Source organism: Chiloscyllium plagiosum, chromosome 3, assembly GCF_004010195.1.
Source record: "Chiloscyllium plagiosum isolate BGI_BamShark_2017 chromosome 3, ASM401019v2, whole genome shotgun sequence".
Lineage (NCBI taxonomy): Eukaryota > Metazoa > Chordata > Chondrichthyes > Orectolobiformes > Hemiscylliidae > Chiloscyllium > Chiloscyllium plagiosum.
The window spans coordinates 10,377,663-10,393,313 of NC_057712.1; the positions used below are offsets into that span (position 1 = coordinate 10,377,663).

General features: G+C 37.5%; 1 protein-coding gene across 1 annotated transcript in view; it reads left to right on the forward strand.

Annotated features, from left to right (window-relative positions):
- Nucleotides 1-15,651, forward strand: part of atad2b (ATPase family AAA domain containing 2B) — a 100,931-nt gene that overhangs the window by 48,937 nt on the left and 36,343 nt on the right. Inside the window, exons 17-21 of the mRNA XM_043687428.1 lie at nucleotides 868-1,179; nucleotides 2,575-2,716; nucleotides 9,680-9,866; nucleotides 9,997-10,182; nucleotides 11,697-11,832. Of these exons, the coding sequence (XP_043543363.1) occupies nucleotides 868-1,179; nucleotides 2,575-2,716; nucleotides 9,680-9,866; nucleotides 9,997-10,182; nucleotides 11,697-11,832 (963 nt within the window). The remainder of the gene's footprint in view (nucleotides 1-867; nucleotides 1,180-2,574; nucleotides 2,717-9,679; nucleotides 9,867-9,996; nucleotides 10,183-11,696; nucleotides 11,833-15,651) is intronic.

Consider the following 15,651-nt stretch of genomic DNA (forward strand, 5'->3'; position numbering starts at 1 on the left):
GAATTCATGTTGCTTGTCATCTGCGTGTGTGACGCACGCAGATGACAAGCAACATGAATCCGACGACTGGGACACTACTATTATAGGACAAGCCAAACAGAGAACAGCCAGGGAATTCCTAGGGTCATGGCACTCATCCACAGATTCAATCAATAAGCACATTGACCTGGACCCAATATACCGACCACTACAGCGGACAGCTGGAACTGACAACCGGAAGCAGCAGATTCAAACCACTACAAATGCCGGAGGAAAGATCACAGAAGTGCTTCACAGGAGGCTCCCAAGCACTGAGGATGTCACCTAGACAGGGGACGAAACGTCTGCAACACACATTCCCAGCTTGGCGAACAGAACCACAACGATCACCCGAGCTACAAATCTTCTCACAGACTTTGAATCCAATTAGTAATAGACAGAAATTGTTCCCATCGTCAGAAGGATTATGAACCAGTGTGTACTGATTCAGGGTGGATGTTAAAAGAACCATAGTTGACCGAAGGAAGGATTTTCATGCAATATGTTTAGGATTTGGACTACACTACCTGAAAGTGTCGAGGAAGGAAATTTAGTCATAGCTTTTAAAAGAAATCGGACATGTAACAGAACAGAGAATTTTCACAATGTGGAAAGTGTTAGATGAATTGCTCTTGCAGAGTCCTGACGTAGTGACAATGGGTTAAATGGCTATCTTCTGTGCTGTAACCATTGTATAATTCAGCGATACCACAGTTTTAATTCACAATTTGTGAGTGAATAAATACTTAGCATTTTAATGCCAGGGATGCTACTTTAGTTTTGAATTATTGCAAAACAGATGACTTACTTTGTGTTTATTTAAAACTGAATTTTCTGATTTGTCTTAAGGCTACTGTGGGGCTGATATAAAATCACTTTGCACTGAGGCAGCCCTGTTTGCCCTACGCCGACGCTACCCTCAGATTTATGCAACCAGTCAGAAGCTGCAGCTGGATGTTTCATCTATTGTTATAAGTGCACAGGACTTCTATCTTGCCATGCAGAACATTGTGCCTGCTTCACAACGAGCTGTGACCTCTTCAGGAGAAGCACTATCACACATTATCAGGCCTTTGCTGGAAAATGTCTTTAGGAGAATTCTAACTGCTTTGCACAAGGTTTTTCCTCATGCTGAACAGACACAGAATGACAACAGAGATGGTCGGTATATATTATAGAATGTTTTTTTGTTATTGTATATTTGCTGGATAAATTGAATTACTAGTATTTTGTTATGTGATGAGGGGCATAAAGTAATTACTTTATTAATTCAATCTGTTCACACCTGTACAAAACATCAATGATTTGGAATATAGAGAAAGATGCTACAGGTTCCTCTTCATTTGTCGGAAAATAATTAGGTTCACGTGGACCATATTGTAGCAGAACATACTTCCATATCATATCGGTTTAAGTCCACCACTGTAAGGTTAATGAAGCAATTAATTCATCTAAATATACCTAACATCAATTTATTCTAGGATATTTTCATCTTTAAATATTTTAGAGCAGTTAAGGTAACTCTGACACTTGTGATCTCCAAATTTTAAATGAAAAGCTCAGTGTTGGTGGAACCCAATAGTTATTTCAATAGTTATGTTGTATGTGGATCTTTTCTTTAAATCAGTGTGGAAATAATATCTCCAGTTTGAAACAGTTGGGCTTTAAAACAAAGTTTTAAAAAATTCTTGGTGTAAACAAGTAAAATACTTCTGTAGAATAGTTTTGATCTATTCATTTTATTCAATAGAATATACATTTTTAATATATATATTCTTATGAATGAAATGATGTACAATATATCAAGACCAATGCCAACCCTCCACCTTAGCTTCCATACAATTGAAAGATGTGCTAACATTATATTATCCATAAACCTGTTGGATTTGTTGGTCCTTTAGTTTCATTGCTTCCTGAGAAGAATACCTGGATACCATTTGACAGCTGCTCACAATGATGAATTTTAAGTTAGGAGTTCACTACTTGTAGAATCACAGATCTCAATCTGTATTGTACAGCAAACTGGAATTCAAAGAAGAGACCATTTAAGCCTGAATAAACCTGAAAGATTGGTAGTCATTTATGTTGCTGCTGAGATATTTACTGCAATCCTGCTGCGAGTGATTTTTTTGAGCTTTTTAATATGACAAAATTTGTGTAAAGACAAAAATAGCAGTTCCAAAGAAAGTTTTGAATTTCTAAATGATTTTTGTATTGTGATTTTATTTGTCATTTACAGATTATTTTAATGTTTTGCTCTTTCATTTGAAAACTTGTTTGACATATTAGTTCTAAACATTTAAAACTCCTTTAGCAATTTGCTTAAAATAAATCGAGCTATATTTAACTGACTTAATGATAATTTAACCAAGTTAAAGTATTTAGGTTGTTACTCAGAAATGTAATTGGTTATAAATAAATATTGCAAACAATACTGAAGCAAGTAAGAAGGAGAATGATTAAGACTTGAAGTTAACAATTAATGACCATTTTTAGTGTTAAAGAATTTAAAAGTTCAGTAATTTAGAATCATATTGTATTTGATTGCTATGTCAGATGCTATGAACCACATTTTGGAAGATTACATCCCCAGTGACGATGAGGTTGAGCCAGCAATTTTTGAGAATAACTCTACATTGGGATCACCAAAGAAACAACCACCAGCTGCTAAACATAAGCCCTTTATGCACTTCTCCATGTGAGTAATTGCATTTAATAACTTCAGTATTTTGGATTGTTGATTGGATATTTGTTACATGAAAAGCAAGTCCAACATAATTTAAAATTCTCATTAAAATTTTGCTTGGTTTCTGCTTTATTTTTGGCATAGATGAAAAATAAATCTGAGACAAAAATTGTTTTTTATGACACTCTTGTTCAGTTTAGCGAGTGTTTTTATTTTCTAAAAATGTTCTAATGTTAGCTAACTTTGCCCGAAAATATTTGTGCTACTTTTTCACATTTTTTCATGGGATGTGAATGCCACTAAGGCCAGCATTTTTCCCATCTCTAATGGCGTTTAAGAAGGTGATGATCAGAAGATACCTTGGATAGCTGCAGTTTGTGTATAAGTGCATGTACACAGCTGTAATGAAGGGACTTTTAAGTTTGAAACAGAATAAGATACATCTTGGGAAGGGAATTTGCAGATAGTGGCATTATCAGGTATTTTGCTGCCTTTTCCATAGGAGGTGTGAAATAATAGTTGCATTTGGCTGCCATGTCTTGTGGATGGTACACACAGCTGTTATTGTGGGCCATGTAGAGGGAATGAATGTCTAACATGATTGACAGGTTGCCAGTAAAGTGAGCTGCCTTTGTCGTGGGTAGTGTCAAGAGGAGTGCCAAGTTTCTTGAGTGTTGTTAGACTACATTCATCCAGACAAGGGTTATGTATTCCATCACAATCCTGACTTGTAGATGGTGGGTATGCTTTGTGGATTGGAAGTGAGTTACTCATTGCAGATTCCTCATTTCTGACAAACTGTTCTCACAGTATTTACATGGCTAGGTAAATTAAGTTTCGAAGGGTAAACAAGCAGGAAGTTGGAAGAACACAACAAGCCAGGCAGCATCAGGAGCTGGAGAAGTCACCATTTCGGGTGTAACCCTTCTTCAGGAATTCTGGCTTGCTGTGTTTTTCTCGCCTCCTGCTTTCAGCATCTGCAGATTCCAGCATCTGCAGGTTTTTTTATGACAGGATGTACATGTATTTGGAAAGGCAAGGACTGATTAGGGATAGTCAACATGGCTTTGTGCATGGAAAATCATGTTTCACAAACTCGATTGAGTTTTTTTGAAGACGTAACAAAGAGAATTAATGAGGGCAGAAAGGTAGATGTGATCTATATGGACCTCAGTGAGGCGTTCGACAAGGTTCCCCATGGGAGACTGATTAGCAAAGTTAGATCTCACAAAATACAGGGAGAACTAGCCATTTGGATACAGAACTGGCTCAAAGGTAGAAGGCAGAGGGTGGTGGTGGAGGGTTGTTTTTCAGATTGGAGGCCTGTGACCAGTGGAGTGCCACAAGGATCAGTGCTGGGTCCTCTACTTTTTGTAATTTACATAAATGATTTGGATGCGAGCATAAGAGCTACAGTTAGTAAGTTTGCAGATGACACTAAAATTAGAGGTGTAGTGGACAGTGAAGAGGGTTACAAATTACTATAGGATCTTGACCAGACGGGCCAATGGGCTAAGAAATGACAGAAGAGTTTAATTCCGATAAATGCGAGGTGCTGCATTTTGGGAAAGCAAATCTTAGCAGGACTTGTACACTTAATGGTAAGCTCCTAGGGAGTGTTGCTGAACAAAGAGACCTTGGAGTGCAGGTTCATAGCTCCTTGAAAGTGGAGTTGCAGGTTGATAGGACAGTGAAGAAGGCATTTGGTATGCTTTCCTTTATTGGTCAGAGTATTGAGTACAGGAGTTGGGAGGTCATGTTGCAGCTGTTCAGGACATTGGTTAGGCCACTGTTGGAATATTTCATGCACTTCTGTTCTCCTTCCAATCAGAAGGATGTTGTGAAACTTGAAAGGATTCAGAAAAGATTTACAAGGATGTTGCCAGGGTTGGAGGATTTGAGCTATAGGGAGAGGCTGAACAGGCTGGGGCTGTTTTCCATGGAGCGTTGGAGGCTGAGGAGTGACCTTATAGAGGTTTACAAAATTATGAGGGGCATGGATAGGGGTAAATAGGCAAAGTATTTTCCCTGGGGTCAGGGAGTTCAGAATTAGAGGGCATAGGTTTAGGGTGAGAGGGGAAAGATATAAAAGAGACCTACGGGGCAACTTCTTCACACAGAGAGTGGTACGTGTATGGAATGAGCTGCCAGAGGAAGTGGGGGCTGGTACAATTGCAACATTTAAGAGGCATTTGGATGGGTATATGAATGGGAATGGTTTGGAGGGATATGGGCCGGGTGCTGGCAGGTGGGACTAGATTGGGTTGGGATATCTGGTCGACATGGACGAGTTGGACCGAAGGGTCTGTTTCCATGTTGTACATCTCTATGACTATGACTCTAAATGAAGTTTCTAATCATCCCCTGAATGCTCAGAGTAAATTATACAGCAGTGATTATTCTCTGATTGTCAAAGGTTGATGGTCAGATTCTCTTTGGTTGGATATTGTTATTGTCTTCTATTTGAGAAGTATATGTGTTAGCTTATCAGCCAGGTCTGAATGTTGTTCAGGCCTTGCTGTAGATGGGTACATGTTGATCCTTTATCTAGGAGTAACAAATAATACTGAACACTGTGTTGTCATTTGTTCACATCTCCATTTGTGAACATATTGGAAGTACGGATTATTGGTAAAGCAGTTAAAGGTGGATTGGCCTTGGTTACTACCCTGAGGAATTGCTGCAGCTGCCACCTTTTATGTAGGCAACCCTCCAACCAGTGAAGAGCTCCCTCCTAGGATTTTATTAGGATTTTCAGGTGCCAAATTCAGTCAAATGTTGACTTGCTGTCAACTCCAGTCACTGTCATCTCATCTAAATAATGTAGTTGTGTACACCTAACAACATTCTCAAGTATGAGCAAATTAACCTTCAGTAATCAATGACACTGGATACACACTTGTGACAGTCCCTCATGTCACTGGAATAATGTTTATCAATTGCCTGTAAAATGCATTGAGCTGTTTCAATGTGTTTACTAACTGGATCATGTAACCAGTATTGACTTTGCATTGAAAAAGTGTTCCTGCTAATTAAATTTAACTAAGCAGCAAATAAACTAACTCTACATTTTAGTCATGATTCGGAGATGCCGGTGTTGGACTGGGGTGTACAAAGTTAAAAATCACACAACACCAGGTTATAGTCCAACAGGTTTAATTGGAAGCACACTAGCTTTCGGAGCGATGCTCCTTCATCAGGACAATCACCTGATGAAGGAGCGTCGCTCTGAAAGCTAGTGTGCTTCCAATTAAACCTGTTGGACTATAACCTGGTGTTGTGTGATTTTTAACTTTCTACATTTTAGTGTTTTGGAAAGTTCCTAGTTTTGAAAAAGTGATTATAACCATTGTGAAAGCAATGCAATATGTGAATAATTGATTTTGAATCCCTTAAAAAACTATATCGTGTGTATTCCATCTCCACAATACCAATGCCAAAATAGAATTACATAGTTATGCTCAGCTAAGAAAGAGCAGCAAAGGCTGAAACCCGAAATGACATACCAACTAGACTTGCTGGATCTATGTGGGATGCTACTACTATAGTATTCGGTGCTTCCCTGATTGCAGTTCTCAGAAGAGCACTCTGCATTGTCTGGCAAAGGGCATTACTTGCATGCCTAGTTGATACGCCAGCAAAAGCAATAATGGGCAACATAACCTGAAAGTCAAACATCAATCCCCCACACATCTGGTAACTGACAAAACAAAAACAGAAGCTGGTTGAAATCGCATGCACCTAACTTTCCACTTGTGGTGATGTGTTCAATCCACCAGCTGTCTGTCTTCTATCCATTTATGGATCAACATTCCTGGAGAAGCTTATCAAATGCCCTTTCGATGAAGAAATGGATTATACAGGAAGCCGCTAAGAAGTTTCCTGTGGCTAACATTAACTGTTGAACAACATTCTTTGAACTAACATGGCAGGAGTAATTCTTGATTAACAGGTTCATGACAAGCCAGGATCCCTGTGCAGTCAACTACCATCATTGCCAGCTCAGTACAAACTCTGTATGCATTTGTGGTGACTCGCCAAGTTATGCTACACATTGTTGATGAGTATTCCCAGTCGAGATTAAGCGCTGGACTAACTGCCTCAAATTCAGCAAATGAGAAGACTGTCACTTGGCTTTAGGGAGGTGTATTTGCTAAGTAGTCGTAAATAATGTAAGCTTTAGTTTCAATTTTCCGACCAAAAGTCCTTCCTGTCTTTACCATCTTCAAGACCATTTTTGACTTTCACCAAGCTTTTGGTCACTTTCCATATCTTCCACTTTGTCTTTCCATTTTTAATTCTCATTTTGCCTCTTTAATGTAACATGGTATATTTTTGTCTGCTAAAACTGTCACATAACTGTAAGTTATTAGTGCACTTGAATATACTGCTCAGTTTGTATGTATTCGTGTCAAAGGCATGTTAAGGCAGTATTTAAGTGATCAGAGTCTTGCTTTCCTGAAGCAAATTTATCAGGCTGTAGAAATGTAGAAATCTTTTATAAATTAGTGACTGTATCAAGCTTTACCAGGATTTGAAATGTCACTAGCTGCCTTTCCTTTGAAAATTCTGCCTAGTTCAGTTGCTTTACTATCTTACGAATAAAATATAAGCCAAAATCACACAGGAAGGGAACATAGGGGTAGACGGATGCAAAGTAAGTTCAAAAAGTTCAGGAAGTAATAGCTAAAATAGTCTTCTTGGAAACATATAAGCAACAGTAGAATTATTCATTAAGTTGTTAGATGCTGTAGGGATGCCATCATTTCTCGTGGAAGGATGAGATAGTATCTTCTAATTTCTGTGAAACATTTGATCAAAACACCCTTTTGTCGTTTATAGACAAACCCATGGCTCTTTTCTTTAATCTGCCCCTTCGGCTGGATTTTAAAAAAAAGCACTATAATTCAAAGAGAGACAGTACTTCTGGTTTCTGGGTCAGCATTTAACCTACATTTAACTTCATTTCAAAAACAGATTATCTAGTTATTTATCCAATTAATGTTTGTGGGATTTCCTTGCAACATTACCTACTTATCAGAAGTATTCTTTTTGGTGATGAAGAGTTGGGATTATTAATAATGCTGCATAAATGCAAATTAGTTTTTACTTAATTATGATCTTCAACAATTTTCTTGGTATCTTTTTTTAAAAAAATGCTGGGGATATGACATTTTGTATTTTAACCTCAATAATTCTAAAATGAAAGTTATAATTTTAATAAAATCAGAACTTTAGTATCTTTTGATATTTGAGTGACTTGGAAATTACTGTGCCTTACTTAATGTAATTGAGAAAAATGTGGCAATTCAGAATTGATTATTTATTTGTATGAGTTTAGAGTTGAAATTTTTAAGTTTGAATCGGAATCATTATAAACATCTTCATAGTTCGTGTAAACAGATATACAATTTGTTACAATAGGAATGTATTGGGACAAAATGTGAAAATGTTGTACTGAATTCAAATTTGATGCATTTACTCTTTAAAAACTTGATAGCAACTCTCACTTTAAATCCAAAATCTAAATTATTATTTGCTATCATGTTTTGCAGTGAATTAGCAATAAATGTTAGAGCTTTTCAGAACTTGTAATTGTGCAAAATGAATTGAGCTGTTGGATTATTTAACTGATCAGAAGAAACACATAATTATTTGAAACTGATTCTCCAAAGAAGTATTGCAGTATGTTGCCATCTTCAGGAAGGTTTCAATTTTGCACATAATATTCAAATTGCAAATGAAATGTGGCACTTGGTACAACTACTTTCTATTTTGAAATTTTAAGTTTGTTGTAAAGATTCTGTTCCTCTAAACATCTTTTTTTCTCAAAGGACTGTCAGTATGGCCACAACTATTAGGAAATTAGTTAAAACATCCACAAAAATCTTTTATACTGTATTTCTAAATATGTATTCTTCAGTTTCTTTTATTATTCCTGGGATGTGGGCACTGCTGGCTGCCAGCATTTATTGCCTGTTCCCAGTTGCCCTAGAGAAGGTGGCAGTAAGTTGTCTTCTTGAACTATTGTCGTTCACGAGGTCTTCAGTGTTGCGCACTTCATATTGGTTTTTATTTTGCATCATGCTTTTCTTTGATGTTTGTTGTCTTAAGGACTTTGCATGAAATAACTTCTGTAACTGTTAAAAACCAAAGTCTGAATGATTAATTTGTAACCACAGACAAAGTGACTTAATATTTTACTGAAGAAGCACCCCCACACACACATGTCTATGTGTCAGTACCAAACTATTTTCATTCTTCTGAGAAAGGATGACACGGCTGTTGCTTTTTTGGCATATTTATTAAGCAGTCTGGTATCTATCCCAGTGATGTGACTGAGGTCAGTAATTTACTGGGAGTGGGTAATTGCAGGAGCACAATATTTTAAGACAAAAATAATAGGCATTCTACTTGCAGTCTGGAAAATAAAGTTAGTTTCAGTTGAAATGCCAGATCTTGGTTATTATAGAGAAATACATCTTGATTATTTACGGGTTTACTTAGTAATTTTGTTAGTCTAAAAGTATAGAGTTTTTCCAACCGATTTCAAAAATAATACTTACTTATACAATGCACTTCACAGCGACAGCATGTTCCAAAGCACTTTACACTTTTTGAACTATAATCACTATCGGAGTGTAGGAATTGCAGAATTTGTGCAGCTCCCATCCAATACAGCAATGTGATAGGACCAGATAATCTCTGTTATGTTGTTGATTAAAGGATAAGTATTTGCAAAGGTATAGTTATAACAGCTCTGTTGTTTTCCAAAATATTGCTGTGGGATCTTTTTGATTCCCTCGTGGGCAGGCAGAGCCTCAACGTAACCTCTTATCTGAAGGATAGCAACTCTGACAGTGCAGTATTGTCTGAGTCATCAGAAATTTAGATATATAATTTTAAGAATACAAAACACAATGATACGTATATGTTAACCTGGAAAATTACTCAGTGCAAGATTTCTTTCTGTAGGTCAGCACATCACCAGCCAACATCCCATCGTCCTCGGTTACTTCTTTGTGGGAGCAAAGGATCTGGTCAGAGTTCACATCTTGCTCCTGCTTTGCTGCATTCACTTGAGAAGTTCTCTGTGCATAGGTTAGATCTGCCAGCAGTGTACTCTGTCAGTGCAAAAACACCAGAGGAGTCGTGTGCACAGGTGAGGCTAGAGGAAGTGAGAAAACCTAGTACATATGATTCTTGTGGGTAACTTTTCAACTAGCACTGAAAATCTAAAGCCATGATTTTCTTTTTTCTCTTTTTCTCCCTACTTCCTATTCCTCCCTTAGGTTTTCCGCGAGGCACGTCGGACGGTACCAAGTGTAATTTATGTGCCTCACATTAAAGAGTGGTGGGATGCAGTCAGTGACACAGTGCGAGCTACTTTCTTGACTCTACTTCAGGACATACCACCCTTTTCCCCAATTTTAATAGTGGCTACCTCTGAAGCAATATATATAGAGTTGCCTGATGAGGTAGGTTGTCAATTTCACTAAAGTGCATATAAATTCATAGAACGGTTACAGAGTAGAGCAAAGCTGTTTGGACAGTTATGTCCATATTGGGTTTCTTCTAAAAGTTGCAATACTTGAGAGCAATTGGAATGGGTTGTGTTTTATTATAAATATGCATTTAACATCTTGTAGAAATTGGTAATACAGAATTTGAAGTATTAGCATTTCCCAGGTTATGAATAGGTTCTCTTCATGAGTGAATTCATAAGTTGATTTGTATGCAAGCCAGAATACGCTATGGTACAGCATAAAATAACCACATGTAAGTACAAGCAAATGTTTGCGTGTCGAATCTTTTAAATTAATATGAAATCTTGTATGTAAGTACATGCGTTTGTTGGACGGACATTCGTAAATTGGAGACTGCCTCTATATTGATGATGGTCACAGTTCATAATTTTTTTAACTAATGTGCTCAATTTGAACTGAAATATCATTGAGAAGTTTTCCATTAGAATTTTTTTTGTGTCTAAATTTATGCACACCTGTGTGGGGTTTGTACAGTTTCACAGAGACATAAACTGTCAGTGCTTAGGTGTTCTCTTCAGCAATACTATTTGTTTCTATAGATTAGATTAGATTCCCTACAGTGTGGAAACAGGCCCTTCGACCCTCCGAAGAGTAACCTACTCAGACCCATTTCCCTCTGACTAATGCACCTAACACTATGGGGAATTTAGCATGGCCAATTCACCTCACCTGCACATCTTTGGGCTGTGGGAGGAGACCGGAGCAGCTGTAGGAAACCCACGCAGACATTGGGAGATCGTGCAAACTCCACACAGACAGTTGCCTAAGGCTGGAATTGAAACTGGGACCTTGGCGCTGTGAGGCAGCAGTGCTAACCACTGAGCCACCGTGCCACCCCCTAATGGGTTTAATGGTTTCCTTCTGCAATCTGAAAGTAATGGCAATGCTTTCATTCAAATATTGCTTTAAATATAAACATAGCATGAAGGGGGCTTTTGTTGGATGGACATAAAAAAGCAGTGTGTTCTAGTTTTACACCTAATGAAGTCATTACTATTGATTTCTTACACAAATGTGTAAATATTTTACAATACTAAGGCAAGTTTTTAATGAACAAAATGACAACGCTAATATTTTACTATAAAGAGGGGTCCCCAGATTACGACTTGAATACAAATCGACTTAGGAATAGATTTAAGAACGAAACCCGTTTGCATCCTGGGGACTGTGTATGTGCACATTGATTATGAATTTATGTACTCAGCAGCAGTAGTTTTGAATGTTGGAGCAAAAATCTGCACCATCACAGTGATGTGTGCATATATTATGTAACATGCAATGGATGTGTGTGATTATACAATGTTTTTCTGAATAATAATACTTGCATTTCATTTGCAAGGTTCAAGATATTAACCTGGTTATCTTTTGTCATTTCATATCCTAATTTCTTTTCTTCAAAGACAAATATTGAATTTAATGGGTTTTCTGTTTTTCTTAACATTAAGGTTAAATGCATTTTCGAAATCAGTTATGGGGAAGTTATAGATGTACCGAAACCTAATGAACAGGAAAGAACAAAGTTCTTTGAAGATTTGATATTAAACCAAGCAGCAAAGCCACCACCAAGGAAGAAAAAAGCTGGTAAGAGCTAATGGTAGAAAGAAAAAACAATTCTATGCTTATCAAGATTTTCAAATTACATATGATCCAACTAAATATAGTGCAATTTTATACCAGGTAACTTGTACAGAGGTAGGACCAAGATGTTACCTATAATTCTTACTGACTTCTTCACACATCAGTTGATAGTTCTTAACAAACAGCATTTTACTTAGATGGAGATCATAAGCTCCTCTCCACCTCTCCCTCTGATCCTATTGCTGAAGGTGCTGTGGACACTGATTTCTTTGCCAGTAAAACTGACTTATCTAGAACTGTGTTCCTCAACAGGTTAATACCAGGTGGGCAAAAACTCGAAACAAATTTGGTCAAATGTCCACGTCTAGTTGGAGATGGCTATTTGAAATCACTTTGGAGGGAATCGTGCAATAATCTGAGCAGGGAAAACAGACAGTTGGAAGTGTAAATGAGCTGTTCAATTACTGTGCACATGTGTGCGTCATCCTCAGTGGCTTGAGCTACACTGCAAGTTCAGCTTTATTGGCAAATCCAGACCATTTACTCATTAACTTGCTCATGTCATCACCAGCAACAGTAATTTATCTCATTGCTATTTTTGGAATTTTGCTGTGCAGAAAATGATTTTGTATCCAGTTATATAAATCACTGCAACAATTGATCATACCAAATCACTTTGAGTTTGAGAAGGCATTATGCCATTTCTATGATCACTGACACTGATTTCCAGTGTTTTTCAGGTGACTTGTTAAAATATTTCAATATGATCACAGCTAGTATCAGTTTCAGCCAGTGTCAATTGTTATTGGACCTTTAGGTTGGCAAGTAGTCATGATTGATGTTTCACGTGCCTTCATCAAATATGATACAACCTGTGTATGATAGAAATATAGCAGTATCTTTGAAGCCACAAATTTATGTGCATTCTATACTACTCTTTGTGGAATCTTTGGACTTTGCATTGGTGACTGATTGATTGATTCACCGAGCAGCATGGATTATGACTGCATTGGTAGCCATGTAGTTTTATCACAAAATTTGGATGGATCAATTCAGATCAAAACTGGGTTATTTCCATTAAATATTCTACATAGTTTCAAAGGTGGAAAACCTTCCATTCGCTTCTTTAAATGCCAGCTCTGAACAAGTTGTTCAGGTCATGATAACACTAGAGCAGAGTACAAGGCAGCATGCCCTGGATTGGTTGTGTTGAATTGCAAAATGCTAAGTTTCATTTCCTGAATAGTTATCACAGGCTGATCTGTTTAGGGATACAACCATTAAAATACAGTGTTTTCCCATTTGGTTAGTCTTCATACCTCGGGCCTTTCACAAAATGTCCATCAGTCAATGCCATGTATTTTGTGCAATGGTGTCTTCAACTATGAGTTGACTCCTAAGATATTGCTGTTGAAAGACAGCTCTAGTTCCATCCATCAGGTAATCCTCAGTTTGGCAATGCTGTGTAGTCAGCGGTCTATGTTTTTTGTGCGTTTGGCTAAATTAGGACATCAAACAAATAGATGTTTAGCTCCAAGCAACCATGTCACTTTATAGCTAGTTATAATGGATTCTCTTTTTCATAAGTGTTCACAAATCACATATGGAATACGTTTTCTGTGTTACAACTGTTATCTTCATTCCAAATGCTGAACTGATTGCTAACTGTTCACAGTTGAAAGCACAGCATGTTTGGTCTTCTACTGACAATCTTTATGCCCACTCGTTTAAATATATTACTCCTTGGTTCTAGATGTGAGTTACTGGCCCTTGGTCTTTATGTATGACCTTTGACTCCCCATTCAGTTAATTGAAACAAACATTTTTTTAAATTTTGTTACCACACTTCAATTAAACTTTTTTAACCCAATCAGAAATGAAGGCAAACCAATTCCATGGTTCTCTGGAGTAAGAGACTGTTTACCCCCCCCCCCAAAAAAGGAACAAATGTGCACACAGAAACAGGTAATGACCTTACAAAGAAAGGGTAGGAATGTTATCTGGTACAACAGGGATGGAAAGGCAGTTGAAATATACAGTTTTTGAGTCTTTGAGTTACAAGAATGAAAAGATCTTTGCCCAACTGTTTGCTGAGTATCTGTTTTGTACAATAACAGTGGGACTGCACATGTCCTGGAGTCTTCTGTGAATTATTGTTTCAAATTGCTTTTCACCAGGTGTTTTTGAGCATGAGAGAGAGAGAGATGGGTGGAGTGTGTCTTCCACGTTGTGTTCACAAATCAATTTTTCATTGTTTTTGCTCTGCTGCATAGAAGCAACAATCGATAAGGATCAATTTGTATATGACTGAGTCTGTTTATTGTCTTTTTTCCAAGCTGAATATTCTGTGGGCAATCTTGCATCTTATAAGAAGTGTAACTTGCAGAAAGATGTGAAAGCACTGGAGATACAGATATGACTTTTCGTGACCTCTTATAAGCATGCTGATTTTGGCTCAGACTGATGTTCATTGATCGCTTCATGAGTCTGGCTCAACCCTAGTCACATGACCATGGCAAACATTTTATGTCCATATTTGTTTTTCTTAAGGTCAATTTTGGTGCATGAAAATCTCAAACTATTAAAGTCAAATGATTGTTGAATTTGATAGTCCATTTTCAGTACAACTGTACCAGTCCTTCAGAGAATTTTGATACACATAAGATTGTTCAGTTAAAGGATGAACAGATCAAAACAGGTTGTCAATTGCATGTGTCTATCTGGGATTGCAAGTGTGTATTACATTTGAAATTTAGGGTGGTCTGTTTAGGTTTGATGTGGTTCAGAATTCTTTTATTAGATGTCATGTGGTGTTCGGCAGTGACTGTTTGTTTCCAAAGAAAAGAGCCAAACAGTCTTCTGAGAAAATCAATGGGTTTATTATTATTGATTCTTCCCACTATAAAGGTGTTGGGAATTATCATTGGCCAGAGACTCAACTGGACTAGCCACAAAAAGTGACTACTTGAGTAGGTCAGTAGTTGGGTATTTTGTGATAAGTTGCACATCACTGGACACCAAAAGCCCTTCTCAATAGAAGTTAAGACGATGGTTGAATAATATGCACTTTTCAGGGTAAATGAAGCAACAACAGCATTTAAAGTGCTGACAGAAATCAGTGTATGAATAAATGAGTCACTATCTGATTGACAGGATGTGATGAGTAAGGTTCCACACCCATCTGTGTTGGGGCCTTAACCTTTTACAATTTACATTATTGACCTAGTTAAGGGCAATGAAGGAATAATAACTAAACTTGCAGACAGCATTAAGAGACAGTCAGAGTCATGGAGATGTACAGCATGGAAACAGACTCTTCTGTCCAACTTGACAATGCCGACCAGGCGTCCTAACCTAATCTAATGGCACATTTCCCTGTGAACCCTTCCTATTCGTATACCCATCTAGATGCCTATTAAAATGTTGTAATTGTACCAGCCTCCATCACTTCCTCTGGCAGCTCATTCCATACACGCAACACCCTCTGCGTAAAAACGTTGCCCCTTAGGTCCCTTTGGTTGGAAAGTATGTTGTGAAGATGATGTAAGGACATTGCAGATGGAGATAGATGAGATAAATGTATAAAATGTGGCTGGTAGAGAATAATATGAGAATTGTGGAGTTCGTTTGCTAATGGGATAATATCCATTACTCTGAGAGGAATTGAACAAAAAGGGAAGGTTGTTATTCTTCAATAATACGGGAAACTGATGAGATCACATCTCAAATACTGTGTGCAGGTTTGGTGTCCTTATTTAAGGAAGTATGTTCAGTGCACTGAAGATGCTTCAGAAGAAATTTACTGGGTTGTTACCTGGAATG